This window comes from Geotrypetes seraphini, chromosome 5 (assembly GCF_902459505.1).
Source record: "Geotrypetes seraphini chromosome 5, aGeoSer1.1, whole genome shotgun sequence".
Lineage (NCBI taxonomy): Eukaryota > Metazoa > Chordata > Amphibia > Gymnophiona > Dermophiidae > Geotrypetes > Geotrypetes seraphini.
Genome location: NC_047088.1, coordinates 181829041 through 181850694, shown reverse-complemented (window position 1 = coordinate 181850694; position 21654 = coordinate 181829041). Strand labels below are relative to the sequence as shown.

The window sequence follows — 21654 nt, the reverse complement described above, 5'->3', positions numbered from 1 at the left end:
ATTATTAAAATAAAATTATTAAAAAAATAAATAAATAAATGTAAAAGATATGGATAAAAACAACAATATAAGCTGAAAATAAACAGCATAATTCAAAACATAATTTAAAATATGTGTATAGGAATCACATTATAAGCTGAACATGAGCAAGCAGCAAGAGTACATAACGTAATCGAAGCCAAGCAATGAAAGAAAAACATAATTTAGCTCTTAATCCAAAAACATGAATAAACACATGTAAATCAATAAAATCTACCTAGGTGGTTTAGATATGGATAAAAAAGTATATGTATATTCAATATGAAGCAAACTGAGGCAATTAAGAACAACTAAGCACAGTGTACCAAAAAGCCATACAAAGCACTTAAAGAGCAATAGAAAAGCAATTACAGTATGGCGGGGCAATAAGCAAATAATGTGGAGCAATTGAAAAGCAAAGACAATATACAGTATATAAGCAATTGAGACATAACAGAGCAATTAAAAACAATTTTGCACAACACAGTTTAGAAAAGTAAATAAAGCAAGTATGGAGAAAAGGCCATACAAAGCAATTATAAAGCCATCATAAAACAATTAAGCAAAACAAATTGAGGGGTAATAGAAATCACGTTAGTAAAACATAAAGTGAAATTTTCAACGAGGCATAAAACTAAGAGGAAAATGAGATAACATCTAAAATGAATTAAACCATCGGGCAAAATAATCTAATGAATTGCTAAAACGAGGCATCGAAGTAGAAACAGAATAAAATAAAAGATAGTAACCTTCTATGTATACAGTAGGGTGAATGGCAACCTACTATAATCACATAATTAAAGAGAGATATTGTTGTAGCAATGCTCATTCGGAAAAAATGCTAACAGCCATAATAAACATAAGGAATACCGAAGCAGACAAGTCTGAAAATGAACAGTGTGGAAGGGCAAACGAGATATGTAAAATACATCAGATGAAAAAGAAAATCTGGTCAGTGAAAGGAAATGTTGTCAAAACATACAATTATAGCCAAAGTTAAGCTAATGAGTAGACAATTTAAAAATAATGGGCATGTAAATTTGTAACACGTGCCTTAGGGTCATAACTGAAGACATAAAGCGGAACTCATATGTGAGCAAAGTATAATTTGAAAATCAAAACTGAAAGCTAGGAGCAGCAAAGCAAAAAGCTGAGTACAGCTGGGAGTCTACATGAAACAGCAGAAAACAAAAACGCTGGCAGGGGGAAGGAAAATTTGTTGAATAAAATAAAACATGGAATCTACGGTACCTGTCTTGAATGTAGGCACCGGAAAATAACCAGACTCAAAACATTTCATTCTTTATCTTCAAACTCTATACGCCCTTTTTCAGTACGTATCCCTATATACCAGTCCTTGCTTTTGCTCCCTGTGTCTTTCAAATAAGTTTGTTGCTTCTTTCCTCACTTGACGTCATCTCTTTGCCTTTTTAAATGCCCCCTTTTTTGCCGCGTATTTCACCAGGGTTCTTCAGTTTTTCTGCAGTTCTTGCCTTATTTTTACCAACACGTAAGTCCTTATATATTTAGGGCTCCTTTTACGAACCTGCGTTAGTGGTTTAACGCATGAAATAGCGCACGCTAAATGCCCCACGTGCTAGCCGCTACCGCCTCCTCTTGACAGGCGGTAGTTTTTCAACTAGTGCGGGGGTTAGCGCATGATAAAAAGTCACGTGCAATAAAGCTGCTAACGCGGCTTCGTAAAAGGAGCCCTTAATTTTTATCACAATTTTCGAATGTTTTTAACTGCCTTTTGTCTGTCTCTGTTTTTAACTGTCTTTTGTCTGTCTCTGTTTTTAACCTTGGCTTTTTAGATTAGTTTCATGTTCACACTGAAGGGAGGAGAGTTGTTCACCGAATCGGCCAGGCCGATTATTTATTTATTTATTTTTCCCCAACGAATAGATTCAAATCGATTCACCCAAAGTGATTCGAATCGGAAATCGGGCAGCACTAACTAGAAGTGTTGCTTTCTCATGGGAGGAAGAAATCTGTAGAATGGCCACTTGATCTTCTCTCCATATGTTAACAAGGTTTTACAGCATGGATGTGGCTTCCAAACAGGACTCTGCATTTGGATCTCTAATTTTGACAGCAGCTCATCTGTCCCACCCTAAACTTGTCCAACAGGTTCAGGAATGGAGTGTCTGTCGCACTAAAAGGAAAGATTAGGTTCTTAACCTTGTTAATCTTCTTTCTAGTAGACAGACAACGCCATTCCTGAAGCCTGCCCTACAAGATGTTCAGTTTCCTGCTTCAAAGGTTCCGGGAAATCTGGAGATCTAATTTCTTTTCTTTGTCCAGCCTTGACAAGAATGGAGGACACAACTGTTATGTTGAAGTTGCTAGGAGGTATAGATAAAATCTCCCATGCTCTTAGTGCAGGTGGTGCTCAAGTTAGTAACTTATTTGTTCTTTTCACCTTGTTATATATTGCAAATGGTTAGTTTTATTTATATGTTATATAGTATGTTTAGTGATATGTTTAATGATATGAGCAGAACAGGCATTTATTTGGGAGTGTCCCTGTACTCCTCCCATCTGCTTTAATACAAACTGAGGAATTGGAGGACAGCCCAAGAGGATGGGAAGCGGAGCAAAAGAATGCAAATGAAGATTCCTACAAGAATTCTGATGAGAGGAGATTGACTACCCACAGGTTCAGGAACCAGCCTCGAAAACGATTAACATGGTAAGAACCTAATCTTTTCCTGCACAGATGAAAATAGATTAAATTTTTATTGTATCCACAATTGAGTAATTCATCAAATACGTTTGCATAAACTTTATTTTAAGAATTCTGTAATTGTCATCTTCATCTTTTTCTTATTCTGAAAACCTGACCTATATTTTCAGAATCAAAAATTGCCTACCTCTCTCCCTGTCTCTTGGGAACAGAATTCTTTCCCTTGCCTGAAATGGATATTTGACTAAGGGGAGAAGTTATCAATCTGAGCTGTGATTAAAATATTATTTTACTATTAACCCTAGTTGCTGGTAACTTGGTCTCATTGCATAACAAGCAACCTTTTCTTCTTGTACAATCTCACTCTATTCCTGAACAAACGAGTAGTCAATCCCATCTCACGAGATCTCTTATAGGAAGCTTCATTTACATAGTTTTGCTCCTCCTCTCTTACCTCTAGACTGTTTTCCATATTCCAGTTATTTGCCTACAAGCAAGACTTTAGGAGCTTGTCTTTTCTGCTCTTGTTTATTTTTATTTACTTCAAGATTTTTTTCTGCTACTTTACATGATTTCTTTCTTGTGCTGCAGAGGATCCCTTGCAGGGACAACTCTGACTTAAGGAGATTGCAGGCTGTGAGAGACAGATCCTTCTTCCGAGGGATTGGCTGCTTTACAGTGCACCCACCTGGACAGCCTGCATTCACAGTTCGGGGCTCGAACACTATTGCCTTGGGAGCATAGCTTACCCCAGGTTCGTCCGCTAGTAGGTTCGAGTGCAGGCTCCATGGTGGTTTATCCGGGGTTAGGGCTGACTGTATTCCTTCACCTGTTAGTGTACACAGGTTCCAATCACAGAGCAGCACGGGACCAGGCAGGAAGCACAAAGGTCGCGCTCCTGCATCGCTCTGCAAAGAGTCAGCTGTCCAGCTGGACCACCGCCACTTAAAGACTGTATGACTCCACTTAGTATTTTGTAGACTTCAATCATATCTCCCCTCAGCCGTCTCTTTTCCAATCTGAAGAGCCCTAACCTTTTTAGACCTTCTTCATACGAGAGAGTTCCATCCCCTTTATTATCTTGGTTGCTCTTCTTTGAACTTTTTCTAGTGCTGCTATATCTATCTTGAGATAAGGAGACCAGAATTGAACACAATACTCCAGGTGAGGTTGCACCATGAAGAAATACAGAAGCAGTATAACATTCTTAGTCTTGTTAACCATCCCTTTTTTTAGTAATTCTCAGCATCTTGTAAGCTTTTTTTACCGCTGCCGCACATTGGGCGGAAGGTTTCATCATATTGTCTACAATGACACCCAAATCATTTTCTTGGTCGCTAGTCCCCAAGGTGGACCCTAGCATCTGGCAACTGTGATTCGGGTTATTCTTCCCAATGTGCATCACTTTGTATTTGTCTATATTAAATTTCATCTGCCACTTGGATGCCCAGTCTTCCAATTTCCTAAGGTCTGCCTGCAATTTTTCATAATCTGCATGCGTTTTAACAACTTTGAACAGTTTAGTCTCATCTGCAAATTTAATCACCTCATTCGTTTTTCCAATTTCCAGATCATTTATAAATAAAATTGCACCAGTCCCTGCGGCACTCCACTGTTTACTCTCCTCCATTGAGAAACATGACTATTTAACCCTACCCTCTGTTTTTTTTATCCAATAAACTGAACTTTGCCACCTACCCCATGGTTCTTTAATTTTCTCAGAAGCTTCTCTTGAGGAACTTTGTCAAAGCTTTCTGAAAATTTAGATACACTGCATCAAACAGTTCACATTTATCCACATGTTTATTCACACCTTCAAAAAAGTCAAGGAAATTGGTAAGACAAGATCTCCTTCAGCTGAACCCATGCTGACTCTGTCTCATTAAATCAAGTTGTCTACATGTTCCACAATTTTATTTTTTATAATTGTTTCCACCATTTTGCCCGGCACTAAAGTCAGGCTTACCGGTCTGTAATTTCCCGGATCTCCCCTGGAACCCTTTTTAAAAATCAGTGTAACATTGGCCACCCTCCAATCTTCAAGTTTTACAGACGATTTTAGTGACAGGTTACAGATCACTAACAGGTCACTAGCAGGTCAGCAATTTCATGATTTGAGTTCTTTCAGTTCCCTGGGATGTATGCCATATTGCCATATTGTCCAGGTGATTTATCACTTTTTAACTTGTCGATTTGGCTTAGTACATATTCCAAATTCACTGAGATTTCTTTCAGTTCCTCATCACCCTTGAAAACCATTTCTGGAATATAGCGTGAGTTTAAAATTAAAAAAGGTAAAGATAACTGCAGGAAACCATCCTGTGTCATTCTTTAGTGTTTGTTTTAACCTCAGTCCTTCTACACCAGCATTCTTCAATGCAAGGCTTCAGAATCGGTGGCTGTGCCTATTCACACTCTGATTCTCTTCCCTCTCTCCTTAAAGAATGACACAGGGATAGGGACAAATTCTGTCCCCGTGTCATTCTCTTTAGTAAGTCTTAATTGTAGCCCATGTTGCTAACCACACTCATGAATTCATTATTTTCTGTAGCACCCTCTATGAACTAGTAGTCCAGATTGCTGAAATTCCTTTTCTAATATGCAAGCACTGTTGAGCTGTGCGTTTAAAACTGTTTGTATTTATTTATTTTTTATTAATCACCTTTTTGTGAAGAGATTCATTCAAAGCAGTTTATTTAGCATTATCAGAGTGGCATAAAATTGTATATACAGAGCAGTGAATTTAGCTGCCTCTTGTTGGCCTAAATTTATCCAGCTAACTATATGAACAATTGACTGAATACTTTCTCACTCTCTGTACAGCTTGGGATAACACACTGTCTGTAGTCTGTAAAGATGTTCCTTAGCACGTAAAATCTTTTCCTGTTTTCAGGTGATGCAGTTTTTTAATCAAATGGCTGGTAATGAGTATGCTGGATTCAGTAATGCAACGTAAGTTTTTCTATTTAATTTTAGCTTATACATTTTTTGGTGGTGACTTTTTAAAATGCTGTTATTTCGAGAAATGTTTATCGTGCTAGGGAAAAAAGGGGTGCATTTGCTGTGTAAGGCATGTTCTTGAAATTGTAGGTAAGAGTTAAAGGGCTCCTTTTATGAAGCCGCGTTAGCAGTTTAACGCGCGTAATAGCACGTGCTAATATGCTGGCCGCGCTAGCCGCTACCGCCTCCTTTTGAGCAGGTGGTAGTTTTTGGCTAACGCGGGAGTTAGCACGCGCTAAAAAGTTGCGTGCGATAAAGCCGCTAATGCGGCTTCGTAAAAGGAGCCCATAGAATTTTGATTCTTAAGAGCTCACATATTTCTATTTAAAAAATGCCAAATTCTCTGTATAACATATAACTGGTACCTATTCAAGGCAAATTGCATTCAGAAACATTAATACTGAATATTTATTGTAAACTTTGAGGATGTGAATTTTTATCTATATCAACTTCTGTAAATCTTAGTTATGGGTAGTTTAACAAAGTCTACTGCCTAAGGCACAGAACAGGAGGTGGGGAGGGGGCTTCCTTATAAATCCAGTCAAGGAGCAGGGGGTCCTCTCATTCAAGAGAAAGTCCATGGTCTTTAGCCCATAATGTACAGCCTTTCCCCAGTGTTCATTCCCAGGGATCGGTTCATAGACCTTACCCTAATGAGTCCTGAGAACATTTTATAGAGCCCCTGACCCTGGAACCCCACAGAAACCATTCTCTGCCTGCAGTGCAGCACCAGAGAAATAGAAGAGGTGCAAAATATAAATATACCATGTTCAAAATCCAAAAACTGATATTTCCATCAATAAAACATAGAAACATATAAATAGACGGCAGATAAGGGCCCACGGCCCATCTAGTCTGCCCACCTTAATGTCCCTTCCCTTACCTTTGCCCTGTGAATAGATCCCATGTGCCGATCCCATTTGGCCTTAAAATCAGGCACGCTGCTGGCCTCAATCACCTGTAGTGGAAGACTATTCCAGCGATCAACCACTCTTTCAGTGAAAAAGAATTTCCTGGTGTCACCTCGTAGTTTCCCGCCCCTGATTTTCAACGGATGCCCTCTTGTTGTCGTGGGACCCTTGAAAAAGAAGATATCTTCCTACGCCTCGATGCGGCCCGTAAGATACTTGAACGTCTCGATCATGTCCCCCCTCTCTCTGCGCTCCTCGAGCGAGTATAGCTGTAATTTGTCAAGCCGTTTTTCGTATGGTAGATCCTTGAGTCCCGAGACCATCCGGGTGGCCATTCTTTGCACCGACTCCAGTCTCAGCACATCCTTGCGATAATGCGGCCTCCAGAATTGCACACAGTATTCCAGGTGGGGCCTCACCATGGATCTATACAATGGCATAATGACTTCCGCCTTACGACTGACGAAACCCCTTCGTATGCAGCCCATGATTTGTCTTGCCTTGGACGAAGCCTGCTCCACTTGATTGTCAGACTTCATGTCCTCACTGACGATTACCCCCAAGTCTCGTTCTGCTACCGTTTTTGCTAGGATCTCGCCATTAAGGGTATAAGACTTGCATGGATTCTGGCTGCCCAGGTGCATAACTTTGCATTTTTTGGCATTGAAGTTGAGTTGCCATGTCCTAGACCATCGCTCCAGTAGGAGTAGGTCGTGCATCATGTTGTCGGGCACTGAATCTTCGTCTGTTGTGCATTTGCCCACTACATTACTCAGTTTGGCGTCATCGGCGAATAATGTTATTTTACCTCGAAGCCCTTCTGCCAAGTCTCTTATAAAGATGTTGAATAGGATTGGGCCCAAGACTGAGCCCTGTGGTACTCCACTAATCACCGCCGTCATTTCGGAGGGGGTGCCGTTCACCACCACCCTTTGGAGCCTACCTCCAAGCCAGCTCCCAACCCATTTCGTCAATGTGTTACCTAATCCTATAGAACTCATCTTGCTCAGTAACCTGCGGTGTGGTACGCTATCGAATGCTTTGCTAAAGTCCAGGTACTCGATGTCCAGGGACTCCCCAATATCCAGCTTCCCCGTTACCCAGTCAAAGAAGCTGATCAGGTTGGATTGGCAGGATCTCCCCTTAGTAAATCCATGTTGTTGGGGATCCCGTAGATTCTCCTCATCCAGGATCTTATCTAATTGGTGTTTGATTAGAGTTTCCATTAGTTTGCTCACTATCGATGTTAGACTCACTGGTCTGTAGTTTGCTGTCTCCATCTTTGAGCCTTTCTTGTGGAGTGGAATGATGTTAGCCGTCCTCCAGTCCAACGGGACGCTGCCTGTACTAAGGGAGAGGTTGAAGAGCGCGGACAGTGGCTCCGCCAAGACATCACTCAGCTCCCTAAGCACCCTGGGGTGCAGATTGTCCGGCCCCATTGCTTTGTTAACCTTGAGCTTTGACAGCTCACCGTAGACACTGCTGGGCGTAAACTCAAAGTTACTAAACGGGTCAACTGAGCCAACCCTTGTCTGTAGCTGAGAGCCGAGCCCTGGCGCTTCTCGGGTGAAGACTGAGCAGAAGTATTCATTTAATAGTTGGGCTTTTTCCGAATCCTTATCCACATAGTCTCCGTCTGGTTTCCTAAGACGTACAATCCTGCCTGAGTTTTTTCTTCTATCACTGATATACCTGAAGAAGGATTTATCTCCCTTCTGGATGTTCTTTGCTAGAGACTCCTCCATGAGGAATTTAGCCTCCCTGACTGCTGTTTTGACGGCTTTTGATTTGGCCAGGTAGTCTGCTCTAGAGTCCTGCTTCCCTGATTGTTTGTAAGAGATGAATGCTTTTTTCTTCTCCTTGATCAGGTCTGAAAAAATAAATTGAAAATAAAATTATTTCTACCTTTGTCAGGCCATTTTATTTTTCTAATTGTGCTGATCAAAGTCTCCAATATGTTTTTTTGCAGTGAACATAGACCTTCTTTCAGAAGCCTTATGCTGTTCTATATGTTTGTTCACCTTTACCTTTATTACTGGTTATATTCCAGCACTGAGCATGCCAAGTAATCATATAGACAGGGTGATACGCTAACTGCAAAACTCTTCCCAAGCTATAGAATTGTTTCCCTCTGTTTCTCTTAACACTTTTATTTCAGGCATTCCTGTCATTTTCTGTTCTCTTGTTTTCATTTCTTCCCATTCAGCCATCTGACTAAGCTTTTCTTTTCTTTTGTTTTTTTGGGTTTTTTTTGAAGCTTTCTCACACTGTTTTTTCCCTCTTTACTCTTGTTTTATTACTCCTTACCATCTAGTCCTCAATGTTTTGTTTTATTATTTTATCTACTTAAAGGTTTTCAGTTTTTCCATTCCTCATACCCATCTCCCATGTCCCCATTTCCATCTTCCCTTATATACAGTATTTTCCAACTTTTTCTTTTTCTACTGTGTGATTCCTGCTTTACCATTCTAGTCTCGTCTCCCCAGACCAGCATTTTCTTGTCAAACCCCCTCCCCTTCTGGCTGCCATCACTGACTACATATTATCCAACCAACAGTATTAGCAGAAATAAATATGTTTTTTTGCAGTGAACATAGACCTTCTTCTTTCAGAAGCCTTATGCTGTTCTATATGTTTGTTCACCTTTACCTTTATTACTGGTTATATTCCAGCACTGAGCATGTCAAGTAATCATATAGACAGAGTGATACGCTAACTGCAAAACTCTTCCCAAGCTATAGAATTTCTAGCTGACACGTGTGTGTGGAGGGGGGGATGGAAGGGGTTCTACTAGTCTAGACATCTTCCCATTCTGCTAATCCTTTGTGGTTAATTTTATTTAAAAAATTCCTGTGAATAAACCTGTGTACTTTGAGGATAAGCAGAATTTTGTTTTTGCAATGAACACTAGATAGCATTCACATGGGGCACCGTCAGGAACATCATCCGTATGTGAGGAACTAAGTCTTTGGCTGGCCTGCACCACACATGGCCTTCCCACCAGCCCAAGTTAGGTGGTGGTGGTAGGGGGGGGACCTTCAGGTCTCCACAGCTTTCTTCCATTGTGGTATGAGCAGCTTATTTTGTTTTCAAAATATGTGCCTTCCTGCTCAGGTGTTTGTGAGTAGTCGGGTCATTTTCTTCAAAGGTTTAATAATAATAATAATAATAATAACTTTATTTCTTCTATACCGCCATAATCTTACGACTTCTAGGCGGTTCACAGTGAAGAGAGCTGGACAGTCAGCGAATTACAGAATACAAATGGCGAGGATGATACAGTACAGTCAGTGAATTACAGATTACAATTAGTAAAATACGATATAATACAGTTAGTACAGTACACGTTAGGAGATAAATCTATTGAATAGTGCTGTCTTAATTTCCCTTCCTATTTTTTCTTAGACTTTTGGCCCTTTCGATTCTTTGTCTTTTCTTGGGTTATTTTAGACCTGAGAAATAAGCTGGCATCTGCCCTTGATAAGCTGAGGAGAGGATATTTATTTTTTCCCCTCTTCACCATTGGGTCATTTGATTTCACTGTAGTTATTTTCCCTGTGATGTCCCAGAAGTCTACCAACGGATTCAAGATGTGCACAGACTGCATGCCTGCATATCTGATTGATCCATATGACACATACCTAAAATGTCTGGGATGCGATCATGACATTCTTAACTATTCTGCTTGTGCACAAATGTAGAAGAGAACCCAGACATCTACAGTAGAGAGGTAGTACATGAGAGATTTTTTGGCACCCAGAAGTTCAATTGTAGTGCACCGGGTATAGTAGGTTGGACAAGTGGGTTACTTCCCCAAACCATGAGTTTCTTGCAGAAAGATGTCATTCACATCTGTCAGCTCTGCCTCCTTCCCCAGAGGTCTGTACTCTTTTTCCTCAGTTTTCCATTCTGCAAGCGTGTTGAGAAGGTATCTTTCTGACCTCAAGTTTCTTCCAAAATTTTCAAGGCTTGCAATGCTCAGAGAACCCCAGCAGTCCTGGGGCAGCTGTGCCTAGGAGGAGATGCAGACTCTTAAGTGGAAGTCTGCTGGTAACAGGGTGACCGTCTGTGAGCCTGTTTAACCAGCCTGCATTTTAACTTTTGGAGCTTGAGGACCATTTCCCTTGAAGCTAAGTTCACACCCTGATTTATCATGAACTTGAGAGCAGGCTGTTTGGCCCCATGGCGGTCCAAGACAGGCTTTAGCAGGACCAACTGTTACCCCTCCCCCCCCACTCCTCCGGTCATGGCATGTGGATTCCTGGGGGTTTGAGGTCTCAGCCCTACTTTGGTCCAGCTGACAGCCCAAAGATTGCAGTTTTGCACATGTTTGAACCAAAGGTCCTTTCCAGATTCCAGCTACAAGGTGAGCTGAAGCAGGCACAGCACTAGTACAGCAGCAGTGATGCACTGTAAGTACAGCCCATTATAGTCTATAGGAAAATTGGTGGATCCCAAATTTAGGGTTTTGGTGGTTTCTGGGGCTAGCTAGAAGATCCCTCACCTCCAAAAACTCCTTTTGGCAATTTTTGGACCTTTAGTGTAGCTCCCCCAGGCTGTGTTTTGGCGCCAGTACGCTGCCGCTACAGCCATCTTGGATTTCCCAACTTACTACTACTACTATTAATTATTTCTATAGCATTACCACGCGCACGCAGCGCAGCTTGAAAATAAAAGCCTCTTTCTGCCTTAAAACACCTTGATTTGGATTTGTGAGTATAATGGACTCCTTAGGCCCTTTTCCCCCTGTCTCATGCTAGGAGTGCAATGGAGAGCCAGCTGAAAAATGTCCAAGCGTCACATGCCTCAGAATATGTGAGTGAAAGGCGGGAACCAGTGGTTTAGCTTCGCCTAATACCTCTAGGACTGGGGATTAGCAGATAGATTGTTTTCCTGTGAGAAAATCCCTTCCAGAGCCTTTGGATGATGAATTGGTGAAACACAGATACAGGGAATGCCTTAAGGGGTTCTTTTGGGTCTTCTACTCAGTTTTAGTCCATATTTTATGAGTCTTACCTGGAAAGCTTATGTGAGATGTCAGGGTCCTGCAGTGCCATCTGAAGGTGTTCCGAAGGCTGCACAAGGAGGTTTGTCCTCTCAGAGCATACCCACCCCCCTCCTGAGAGTGTTCCTGTTTAGGGATCAGAGAACCAGTCAGAAAAGGATTGGGCAGACTGGGGGTCAGAATCTATACCTTTACTGTCAAAGAGTGAAACTTCCATTTTATTGGATTCAGGGTCTTGAGCCAGGAGCCTCCAATCAAGAGGCAATGGTAACCCTTGATCAGGAAGAGGATCGATTGGTACAAGCCCCTCAGACCTCTATGCTTCAGTGCATGGTTATGAACGGCTCTAAGACTTGGACCACATATTTTCCAAAGGTTTGATAGCTCCAGGCAAGCTTAAGCTTCAGGTTCATGCTCCACTTTGACCTCCAAGAAAGCCCAGTGACGTCAAGTCCTTGAGCCTACTTCTGGAGATAGGAGGAAGGTTGGCAGATTTGGGGGAGGTTGGTGCAAATATCCTCTGACCAGTGGGTTTTGGACATCATTTCAAGAAGGGTACAAGTTTGAATTTTGTCACCCACTACCATAGCCTTGTGTAGACTCTCCAGCAAGGAGACTTGAGAAAGTGGTTCAAGTCTGAGTGCCAGTAAGAACGCTTTTGGACATTTAAGCCATACTGCCTGATGTTTCGGGCTCAGGCAGATACTCTATATACTGTACTTCATTGTGCAAAAGAAAGACTCAGATGTCTGGAGACCAGTCCTAGATCTGAAGTCAGCATATGTAGTTCTGAAGGTTCCCAGGTTTCACATGGAGACCATTTGCTCAGTAATTGCTGCAGTGTCGCTGGGAGAATATCTAGCTGCCTTGGGTTTGACTGAGGCCTATCTTCATATCCCCCATATTCCTCTGATCACAGTAGATACTTAAGATTCCTTGTTTTGTGGAGACATTTCCAATTCTCTGAGCTCCCTTTCAGGCTGGCAACAGCACCTTGCACATTTACCAAGCTGATGGTTGTGGTAGCAGCACATTTTCACAAAACGGATTCAGGTGTATTTGCACATGGCTGACTGGTTAATCAGAGCTTCTTCCCAGGAGGAAGGAAAGAGTGCAGTGGCAAGTGTAGTCCAATTGCTACAAGACCTGGGTTGGATTGTGAATTTCCAGAAGTACCACTTGGCATAGAGAATGACACGAGGCCAAATTTATCCCCGTCCCCGTAGGAACTCAGTTTTCTCGTCCCCGCGAGTTTTGTTGCTGTCCCTGCCCCATTCCTGTAAGCTCTGCCTTAACCACACAAGACTAGAACACTTATGATTTTAAAGTGTTTGAGGCTTGTGCAGATGAGGATGGAGCTTGCAGGAATGGGGCAGGGACAGGAAAAGACCTGGGATGGGAAAAATTTGTCCCCATGTCATTCTCTAACTTGGCGCTGACACAATCCCTGGAATATCTGGGATTCTTTCGGCATGGCAAAAGGGCGTGTTTTTCATCCCAAACCACGTTAGCCAGATTTCAAACCTCTTGTCGAGGTCAGCTCCTTTGACATTCTCTCCAGGTGTTAGGGTCAAATGGTGGCAAACACAGAGATGGTCCCTTGGATGAAGGCACATACATGTCCACTTCAAGACGCTCTGCTGTCCTGTTGGTCTCCACAGATGGATGCCTGCCAGATGTCTCCGAACAGAGGAAGCACAGCACAGTATGTATTGGTGGCTGTAGCCAGAGTTACTGTCAAAAAGCATGCTATTCTTCATAGCCTCGTGGGACAACCTGACGACAGATGCCAGAGGAAATAGTAAATAAATCGATTGGAGCTGAGACCAATCCACCTGTCGTTACAGGCGCTGGGGAAATTTACAATGTCTTCCTCCTAATTGGCTGGAGTCTATAAATTAAAAATCAGCCTTGGGAATTAAAACACCAGGAAGTATTTCTTTACAGAAAGGGTGGTGGATCACTGGAACAAACTACCAGTGCAGGTGATCCAAGGCCACTAGCGTGCTCGACTTTAAGAATAAATGGGACATCCACGTGGGATCTCTACGTGGGTCGAGCAGCACTCTGACTTAATGGGGTGGGACAGTAGAGTGGGCAGACTTGATGGGCTATAGCCCTTTTCTGCCGTCATCTTTCTATGTTTCTAAATAGAAGTTTTCTTCAATTACTTTCTGTGCTCTAAACTGATGCTATCTTACACTCTAAAATGCAACCTAAAATACTAACCTACTTTCTATGAAACCGTAACAGATTTTAAAGAATACAGTTTTCTAAACTGTCTTTGCTAAATAAGCAGAGTAATTAAACAAAAAAAAAACAATGAAATTACCTCTGAATCTCAAGTTTGAATGCCAACAGGTAAGGTACTCCAATGAAGTTTTCTTCCCCTCAGCAGGACCTTACTTAGCACATCTTCATCTTAGGAGCAGCTGAGCAAGAGTGTCAAAAGTCGGCTTTCAGCAGTGGTAAATGCTTGCAAAGGAATTCTCTCTTCTAAAGGTGCATGGAGCCAAACCCATTCTACCAGGGGAAGAAGGAAAGGGATTATATTCCAAGTACCTCATGCCCAAAATGGGGGGGAGGGGGGATGTTCGTTCCCTTCTAGACCTCATAGCCCTAAACAAATATCTGCTCAAAGGCAAGTTTAGGATGATTTCTGTGGGTATCCTTCCCTCCATTTAGAAAAATAATTGACTATGCTCTTTTGAACTTAAAGGATGCTTACATCTTCGTTCAGATTCAGCCCAGTCACACGAAGTATCTCGGATTTTGATTAGGGAAGCACCACTACCAGTATTGCATCCTGCCTTTTGGCCTTGCATCTGCTCCCGGGGTATTCACAAAATGCTTCACCATGGGTTGCATCGTTGCTGTGTAGACTGGGAATTTCTGTTTCCTTACTTGGACAAGAGCTCCGTATGGATTCTTGAGCACCTTCCTTTGATGTGTATTAGAGAATGACACGGTGGCTGCGGGTAACCCGCCAAAACGGTGGGGGGGGGGAAGTGCTCAATGCGGGTACGGGGACAAGGCCATCCACCGCCCCATGAAGCAGTGAATGTCCTTGTCTCCGCAGTTAAGGGAGGGAATGCGCACGGTCACCTCCCTCCTTCCTACCTATAAGCCCCATCTAACTCCCTCCCTCCCCCTTATCTTCGTGGCACATTACAGTGTAATTTGTTCAAGCCGCCGCAGCTTGCCTGAAGTCGTGTGCATCTGTGGGCGGAAGCTTCTCTGACTCAACCGGAAGTTGCATAAGAGGAGAAGCTGACATACGCAACTTCAGGAAGGCTCTGGCGGCTAGAACAAATTACACTGTAAAGCGCCACGAAGCTAAGAGGGAGGGAGGGAGAAGGTCAGACTGCGCGAGGGGTGCTAAAGGGCGGTGGAAAGGATCAGACACTGAAGGGGTGGCGAGAGGGAAGGGTGGTGGTGGTAGAAAGGAATGGAACAGACGCTGAGGGGAAATGTGGAAGAGAGTGGGAAGAAGACGCTGAAGGGAAATGTGGAAGAGAGAGTAGGAAGAAGACGCTGAAGGGAAATGTGGAAAGGAGAGTGGAGAGAAGACGCTGAAGGGAGATGGGGAAGAGAGAGTGGAGAGAAGACGCTGAAGGGAAATGGGGAAGAGAGAGTGGAGAGAAGACGCTGAAGGGAAATGTGGAAGAGAGAGTGGAGAGAAGACGCTGAAGGGAAATGGGGAAGAGAGAGTGGAGAGAAGACGCTGAAGGGAAATGGGGAAGAGAGAGTGGAGAGAAGACGCTGAAGGGAAATGGGGAAGAGAGAGTGGGGAGAAGACGCTGAAGGGAAATGGGGAAGAGAGAGTGGGGAGAAGACGCTGAAGGGAAATGGGGAAGAGAGAGTGGGGAGAAGACGCTGAAGGGAAATGGGGAAGAGAGAGTGGGGAGAAGACGCTGAAGGGAAATGGGGAAGAGAGAGTGGGGAGAAGACGCTGAAGGGAAATGGGGAAGAGAGAGTGGGGAGAAGAGGCTGAAGGGAAATGGGGAAGAGAGAGTGGAGAGAAGAGGCTGAAGGGAAATGGGGAAGAGAGAGTGGAGAGAAGACGCTGAAGGGAAATGAGGAACAGAGAGTGGGGAGAAGATTCTGAAAGGGAAATGGGGAACAGAGAGTGGGGAGAAGACGCTGGAAGGGAAGAAGACAGAGATGCCAGACTATGGGTGAGTGGAGGGAAGAAGATGGGTGCCAGACCAATTGGGGGGATGTTGAGGGAGAGATGGAAGGGAGAGGCACAGTAACAGAGCAAATGAAGACGCAGAGAGAAGGCAGATAGTGGATGGAAGGAATTGAATGAGGAGAAGATGAGGAAAGCAGAAACCAGACAACAATGGTAGAAAAAATAATTTCTATATAAAGTAGTATATTAATTGTTGATTAAATTTATAAACAAAGCCCTGGTAGTTGAACATCTCTTTCCCTTGTTCAGCAGCCAGATCTTTGATTTATAAGGAAGGAATAAGCTAAATATTGCAGTACTGAGGCTTGTATGGATGCTGTGGGAACAGTGGTCGCTGGGACGGGGCGGGGACAGTGGTTGCGGGGGCGGAGACAAATTTTTTCCTTGTGTCATTCTCTAATGTGATTCTATTCAGGTGTTAGAACTACTAGGGTTTGTCAATTATATCAAGTCCCATCTGTTCTCAGTATAGCAAATGGAGTACATTGGGACCTTGCTAGACATGGTGCAGACTCAAGCCTATCTGTTGTAGTCATGAGCGGATGCCTCATTGCCATCACTGTTCAGGTTCAGAGCAGCCAGCAGGTCATAGCTCAGCAAATGTTGAGGATGATGGGCCACATTCCCATTAGATGCCTCCATTTTGTTTAGTTCCCAGTGGACCCTTACTTCTCAGTGGTGCCAAGCCATGGGGAACCTTGTGAATGTCATCATGGTTATCCTGGAGCTAACCCAGTCGCTTCCCTGGATAATGTTTCAGCCCAATCTGATCCTGGGACTCTTCATTCCAAATTCTATTACCTCTAAGGCTTTTGACCATGGATGCCTCTAGCATGGGGAGGGGGGTGCATATAGATGAGCTTAACACCCAGGGAACCTTTCTGCTTGGGAGGCAGTTCCAGATCAACATGCTAGAGCTATAGGCAATCTGGAATGCAGTAAAGGTGCTCAGATTGACTACTGAATCAACAATCAGGTTGGCATGTATTATGTCAGCAAATGGGGGTATGGGATCCTACTCCTTGTGTCAGGAAGCAGTCAAGATGTGGCAATGGCAGTGGATCTTATTACCTCAATAAGGTCCTTCAGTACTTCTCTAGGCTCAAGTCATACGACTAGCTAACATCAGATGCCTTCCTCCTCAATGGGGGGGGGGGGGTGTCTCTTATCTTTCAAATAAGGTAAGCTTTTGCTGAAACTCAAGGAGGACCAGGAAACTATGATCCTCATCGTGACTTATTGGCAGAGGCATATCTTGTTCCCTCTTATGGAATTGGCCTTCAGAGAACCATGGAGATTGGATTGCTTTCTGCCTCTTATTACACAGAATGAGGGGTCTTAATTGTACCCCAACCTCCAGTCCCTGGCCCTTACAGCTTGGATATGGAGAGCATAGAATTTGCATCTCTGTCTGATGGTGTCTTCAAGGTCCTGCTGGCTTCCAGAAAAATTTCACTAAGAGGTGGTGGTCTTTTAAATGGGGAGGTTTGCTGTCTAGTGTGAGGGCAAGGTCCTGTTTGTATACTTCCTACACCCTTGCGTCTGGTCTGAAAACCAACTCTAAGGGTTTACCTTGGTGCAATCACTGCTTATCTTGTCTGAGGTAAGTCTATCTCTGGAGGGACTGTAGTTTGCTTCATGAGAAGTTTGCTGTTGACGAAGCGCCCATCAAAATTCTGACGATATTGTTGGAGTTCAATGTTATGCTCACCTACTGTTGAGAGCTCCTTTTGAGCCACTAGGCAACTATCATCTGAAGTATCTTATCTGAAAGGTCTTGTTTTTGGTGATAGTCACTTCGGTTTGCAGGGTTAGTGAGGTTCAGGCCCAAAATACCTCTCTCCCCACTTCACTATGAATTACTCCAACAAGAAATCCCGCAGAATTCAGCTGTTCGCCTTCCCCTCCATAAAATTAGTTCAGCTCAAAAGATTCCTCGACAAAACCTTCGCCTTCCAGGCGGCTAAGCTGAACCCTTGGCTAGCCCAAATGATGCTCGAGGCCCCGACCTACCTCGACTTCAGAAAACTTCTCAAAACATACCTATTCCGTGAACAGGACCCTTAACCCTCATTCCCCTGCCCCCCTCCCCTCCTTTGGTTCGCTCTCCCTCCCTCTTTCCTTCCAATCCAACCTTGTCTGCCTCGCTGCCTGTAACTGATAAATTTCTGCTAAAATGTTCCAACATTTCCTTCCTCGTTGCTTGTAATTCCGACAAAATGTTGTAAATCCGTGTTCAGATCGGATCTTAATTAATTGATGTGAACCGCCTAGAACTCATTGGGTATGGCAGTATACAAGAACATAATAATAGTAATAGATCCACCTTATACAAGGTTTCATCATAACAGAGTAGCTCTTCGCACACATCCTAAGTTTCTTTATGAGGTGGTGGTGGAGTTTCATCTTAATCAGTCCATCATCCTGTCAACATTTTTCCCAAAACCTGATGCCCATCCTGATTGGGACTACAAGTGAGCCTTGGAGGGTTGGAGGGGAGGGAGAGATGGTGTATGGGGAGAGAGGGAGAAATGGACATGAAATTCTGTGAGGAAATAATGTCAGATCTCATTAAATAGTTTTTCTTTATTTTCTGTAAGTATTTGAAGTTTTGTTTTTGTGTTAAATGCTTAAATACCCATATTGCATTAAAAATCATATCTTAAACCCCCTTCTCCACCCATTGTGGCTCTTTGTAAATCTTGGGTCAAACTTTTAGGATAAAATAGCTCTTTGCTTTAAAAAGGTTGCTGACCGCTGGACTAGGGCTAAAGGTAGGTTTGGAAAACTGAATATGTTCAAATATATTTTGAAAGTCTCATCTTTTATCTTGCAGGTTCCAGTCTGAAAGAGAAACTGGAGATCGGAATTTCGCAATAGGATACTACTTAAAAGAGAAAAAGGTTTCTTCATTTAAGTTTTTAAGTTTTTATTAGGATTTTATATACCGCCTATCAAGGTTTTCTAAGCGGTTTTACAATCAGGTACTCAAGCATTTTCTCTATCTGTCCCCATGGGCTCACAATCTATCTAACGTACCTCATTACCTCATATTTACATCATTTTGTTTTTATTAATATGCTGATTTGAGAATGCTCACATTGGCTTTTACATTTTAAATTGTATTAGTTACTATTGTCAGTGTATTATACAGTATTAGAAATAAATCTCCTTATTATGCCTGTCCTCTGTGCTTCCACTTTCTCCCTAATGAGAATGTCAAAATAAAAAGAACATGCCAGAAAGTGGTAATTGGTATCATACAGTGTTGTTCTGTTGTGGAAATTACATACATAGCCATTTCTATGTACCTTTCTCATTTCAGTGTTTTCCTGAACACACAGACATGGTTGCTATTTTAGACTTCTATTTCCAGGTAAAACTTATAATAGACAAATGCTACAAATTTGTTGTGAAGACTTTATTCATGGTACTGCTTAAAATAATTATGGTTAAATTGACTCACCCATCCTTGAATAATATAACTTGAACACTTAATTTCTTTTAATGCTGGCACTACAGAAGAAAAATAGCTTTTAATCTTAAACTGGTTTGACTTGTAACATGTTATAGTGCTGTAACAATTTTCTCATTTACCTCAGATGCAAACAGGCTACATTTTGCAGAGCATTTGTCATGCAGCTGTTCATCAACTTAAAATATTTTTATACTAGAATTATGAACAGCATAAAAATACAGACTGGCTCCAGTGGGTAGTCTTGAGATATCGGTTCATAAAGCAGCCTTGTGATTGCGAATACTAATGTCAATTTTACTAAGTACATGAGATCAACTAGTGGTGGATGATTTCTTATTGTTAGTGTTGAGCATTTGAATTGCAGCATGTTTGTAGTCTCTCTGCTGCCTATGATATTTGACCTTTAGAATATGTTACTGCAATTTTGCAAGAACTGTATCTGTGCACCACTTGCTAATAGCAGTATTTTTCTCTTCAAGTTGTGTTCCATTGAAGTGACCTGTGAATCAGCCAGTGTGATGGCGGCCACCCTGGCTAATGGAGGATTCTGTCCAATCACAGGCGAGAGAGTGCTCAGTCCTGAGGCTGTCAGAAATACTCTGAGTTTAATGCATTCCTGTGGCATGTATGACTTTTCAGGACAGTTTGCTTTTCATGTAAGTAACTTTCAGAAGTTTCTGGCTTCAGTTTGGTCTATATTGATTTAGAACTGAGTATTTGAATTTTTAAATGTTCTTAGTACAATATTTGATAAAGTACATGATCCTAATTAAGTATTGTTTTGCAATTTCAGATTGCCTGACCTAAAGAATTAGAATTGCTGTATTGCTTCAGCCCACAAGAAATAGGAGGATTTTATCGTGACTTTCTCCAGTTGGCAAAACTGAAAATCATATTGTAGTGGTTAAACAGTTGGTTGATATGCTGGTCATAGAGCAGTGTGCTTTGGCCTAGGTTGTGAGATGCTAGAGTTGTGAACAGATTCATAGCACTTATGTGTATTACAGTTTATATCCCCCCATCATCCAAGCACAAGTTCAGTCTGAGCAGATGACACCTTAAAAGTACAATAAAATGTAACATGAGCCTTAAGTAAAAACAAACTGCAGATAAATAACCCTTTAAAGAATTCTAAAATCATATATCAAATGGTTGACCTCAACATTGTGTTATTTGCATATTTATCTCATTCTTCACTATTTTTGTCCAGTAAAATAAAGCTGCACATTCAATGTTCACCAGCTCTCTCAGCATATTCTTATCCTGCTAGACCAGTCTGGAACAGGGGTTTTTGCCCCTATACCAGCAGGTCAAAGGCAGAGAAATTTGTCACCAGATCATCATAATAAGGAGTGATACAGCCTGCAGCAGTTCAAGAGTGGCCTAGTGGTTATAGCAGCTACCTCAGTACCCTGAGATAGTGAGTTCAATTCCCACTGCAGCTCCTTGTGACTCTGGGCAAGTCACTTAACACTTCATTACCCCAGGTACAAAATAAGTACCGTATTTTCACGCATAAAACGCGCGCGTTATATGCGTGAGCGCGTTTTACAATTTTTTTTTTACATTGCTGGTTCCCCCCCCCCCCGACATTCGATTCAGCCCTGAAAGACTGATGCCCCACCCCGAAGGACCGCTGGCCTCCCACCCTGAAGGACCGCTCGCACCCCCCCCCGACGTCCAATTCATCCCCCAGCCACCCCCCGACCCCCCCTGCACCGTTTACGGTGGAGAAGCAGCCTACTGTGGGTTCGCGATGCCAGTGAGCCCTGCTGCTTCCTCTGCCGGCGGTCCCGCCCAGGGCTCAGAGAAGGGGTGGGACCACCGGCAGAGGAAGCAGCAGGGCTCACTGGCATCGCGAACCCACGGTAGGCTGCTTCTCCACTGCAAACGGTGCGGGCGGGGGCTGGGGGATGAATCGGACGTCGGGGGGTGCAAGCGGTCCTTCAGGGTGGGGGTGCGAGCGGTCCTTCGGGGTGGGGCATCAGGCTTTCAGGGTGGGGACAGGACTTCAAGGGGGGACAGGCTGACCTTTAAGGGGGGACAAGACTTTAAGGGGGGACAGGACTTCAAGGGGGGACAGGCAGACCTTTAAGGGGGGACAGGACTTCAAGGGGGGCAGAAGGAGGTTTTAATTCAATGAGCAGCATGCGCGGTATATGCGTGTGCGCGCTATATATTTACATAAATTTCTTTTTCCCGCGTGCTATACCCGTGTGCGCGTTTTACACGGGTGCGCGTTATACGCGTGAAAATACGGTACCTGTCTGAAATATGTAAACTACTTTGATTATAACTAGACAAAATAAGCAGTATATCAAGTCCCATCCCCTATTTCCTGCTTCTAGCACAATCTGGCTT

General features: G+C 42.9%; 1 protein-coding gene across 3 annotated transcripts in view; it reads left to right on the top strand.

The window, feature by feature from the left end:
• The window catches only part of GLS (glutaminase), a 281149-nt gene that overhangs the window by 153366 nt on the left and 106129 nt on the right, over nucleotides 1-21654 (top strand). For all 3 annotated transcript variants that reach the window (XM_033944403.1, XM_033944405.1, XM_033944404.1), the window contains exons 9-12: nucleotides 5598-5656; nucleotides 18652-18718; nucleotides 19141-19191; nucleotides 19773-19949. In XM_033944403.1, coding sequence (XP_033800294.1) covers nucleotides 5598-5656; nucleotides 18652-18718; nucleotides 19141-19191; nucleotides 19773-19949 — 354 coding nt within the window. The remainder of the gene's footprint in view (nucleotides 1-5597; nucleotides 5657-18651; nucleotides 18719-19140; nucleotides 19192-19772; nucleotides 19950-21654) is intronic.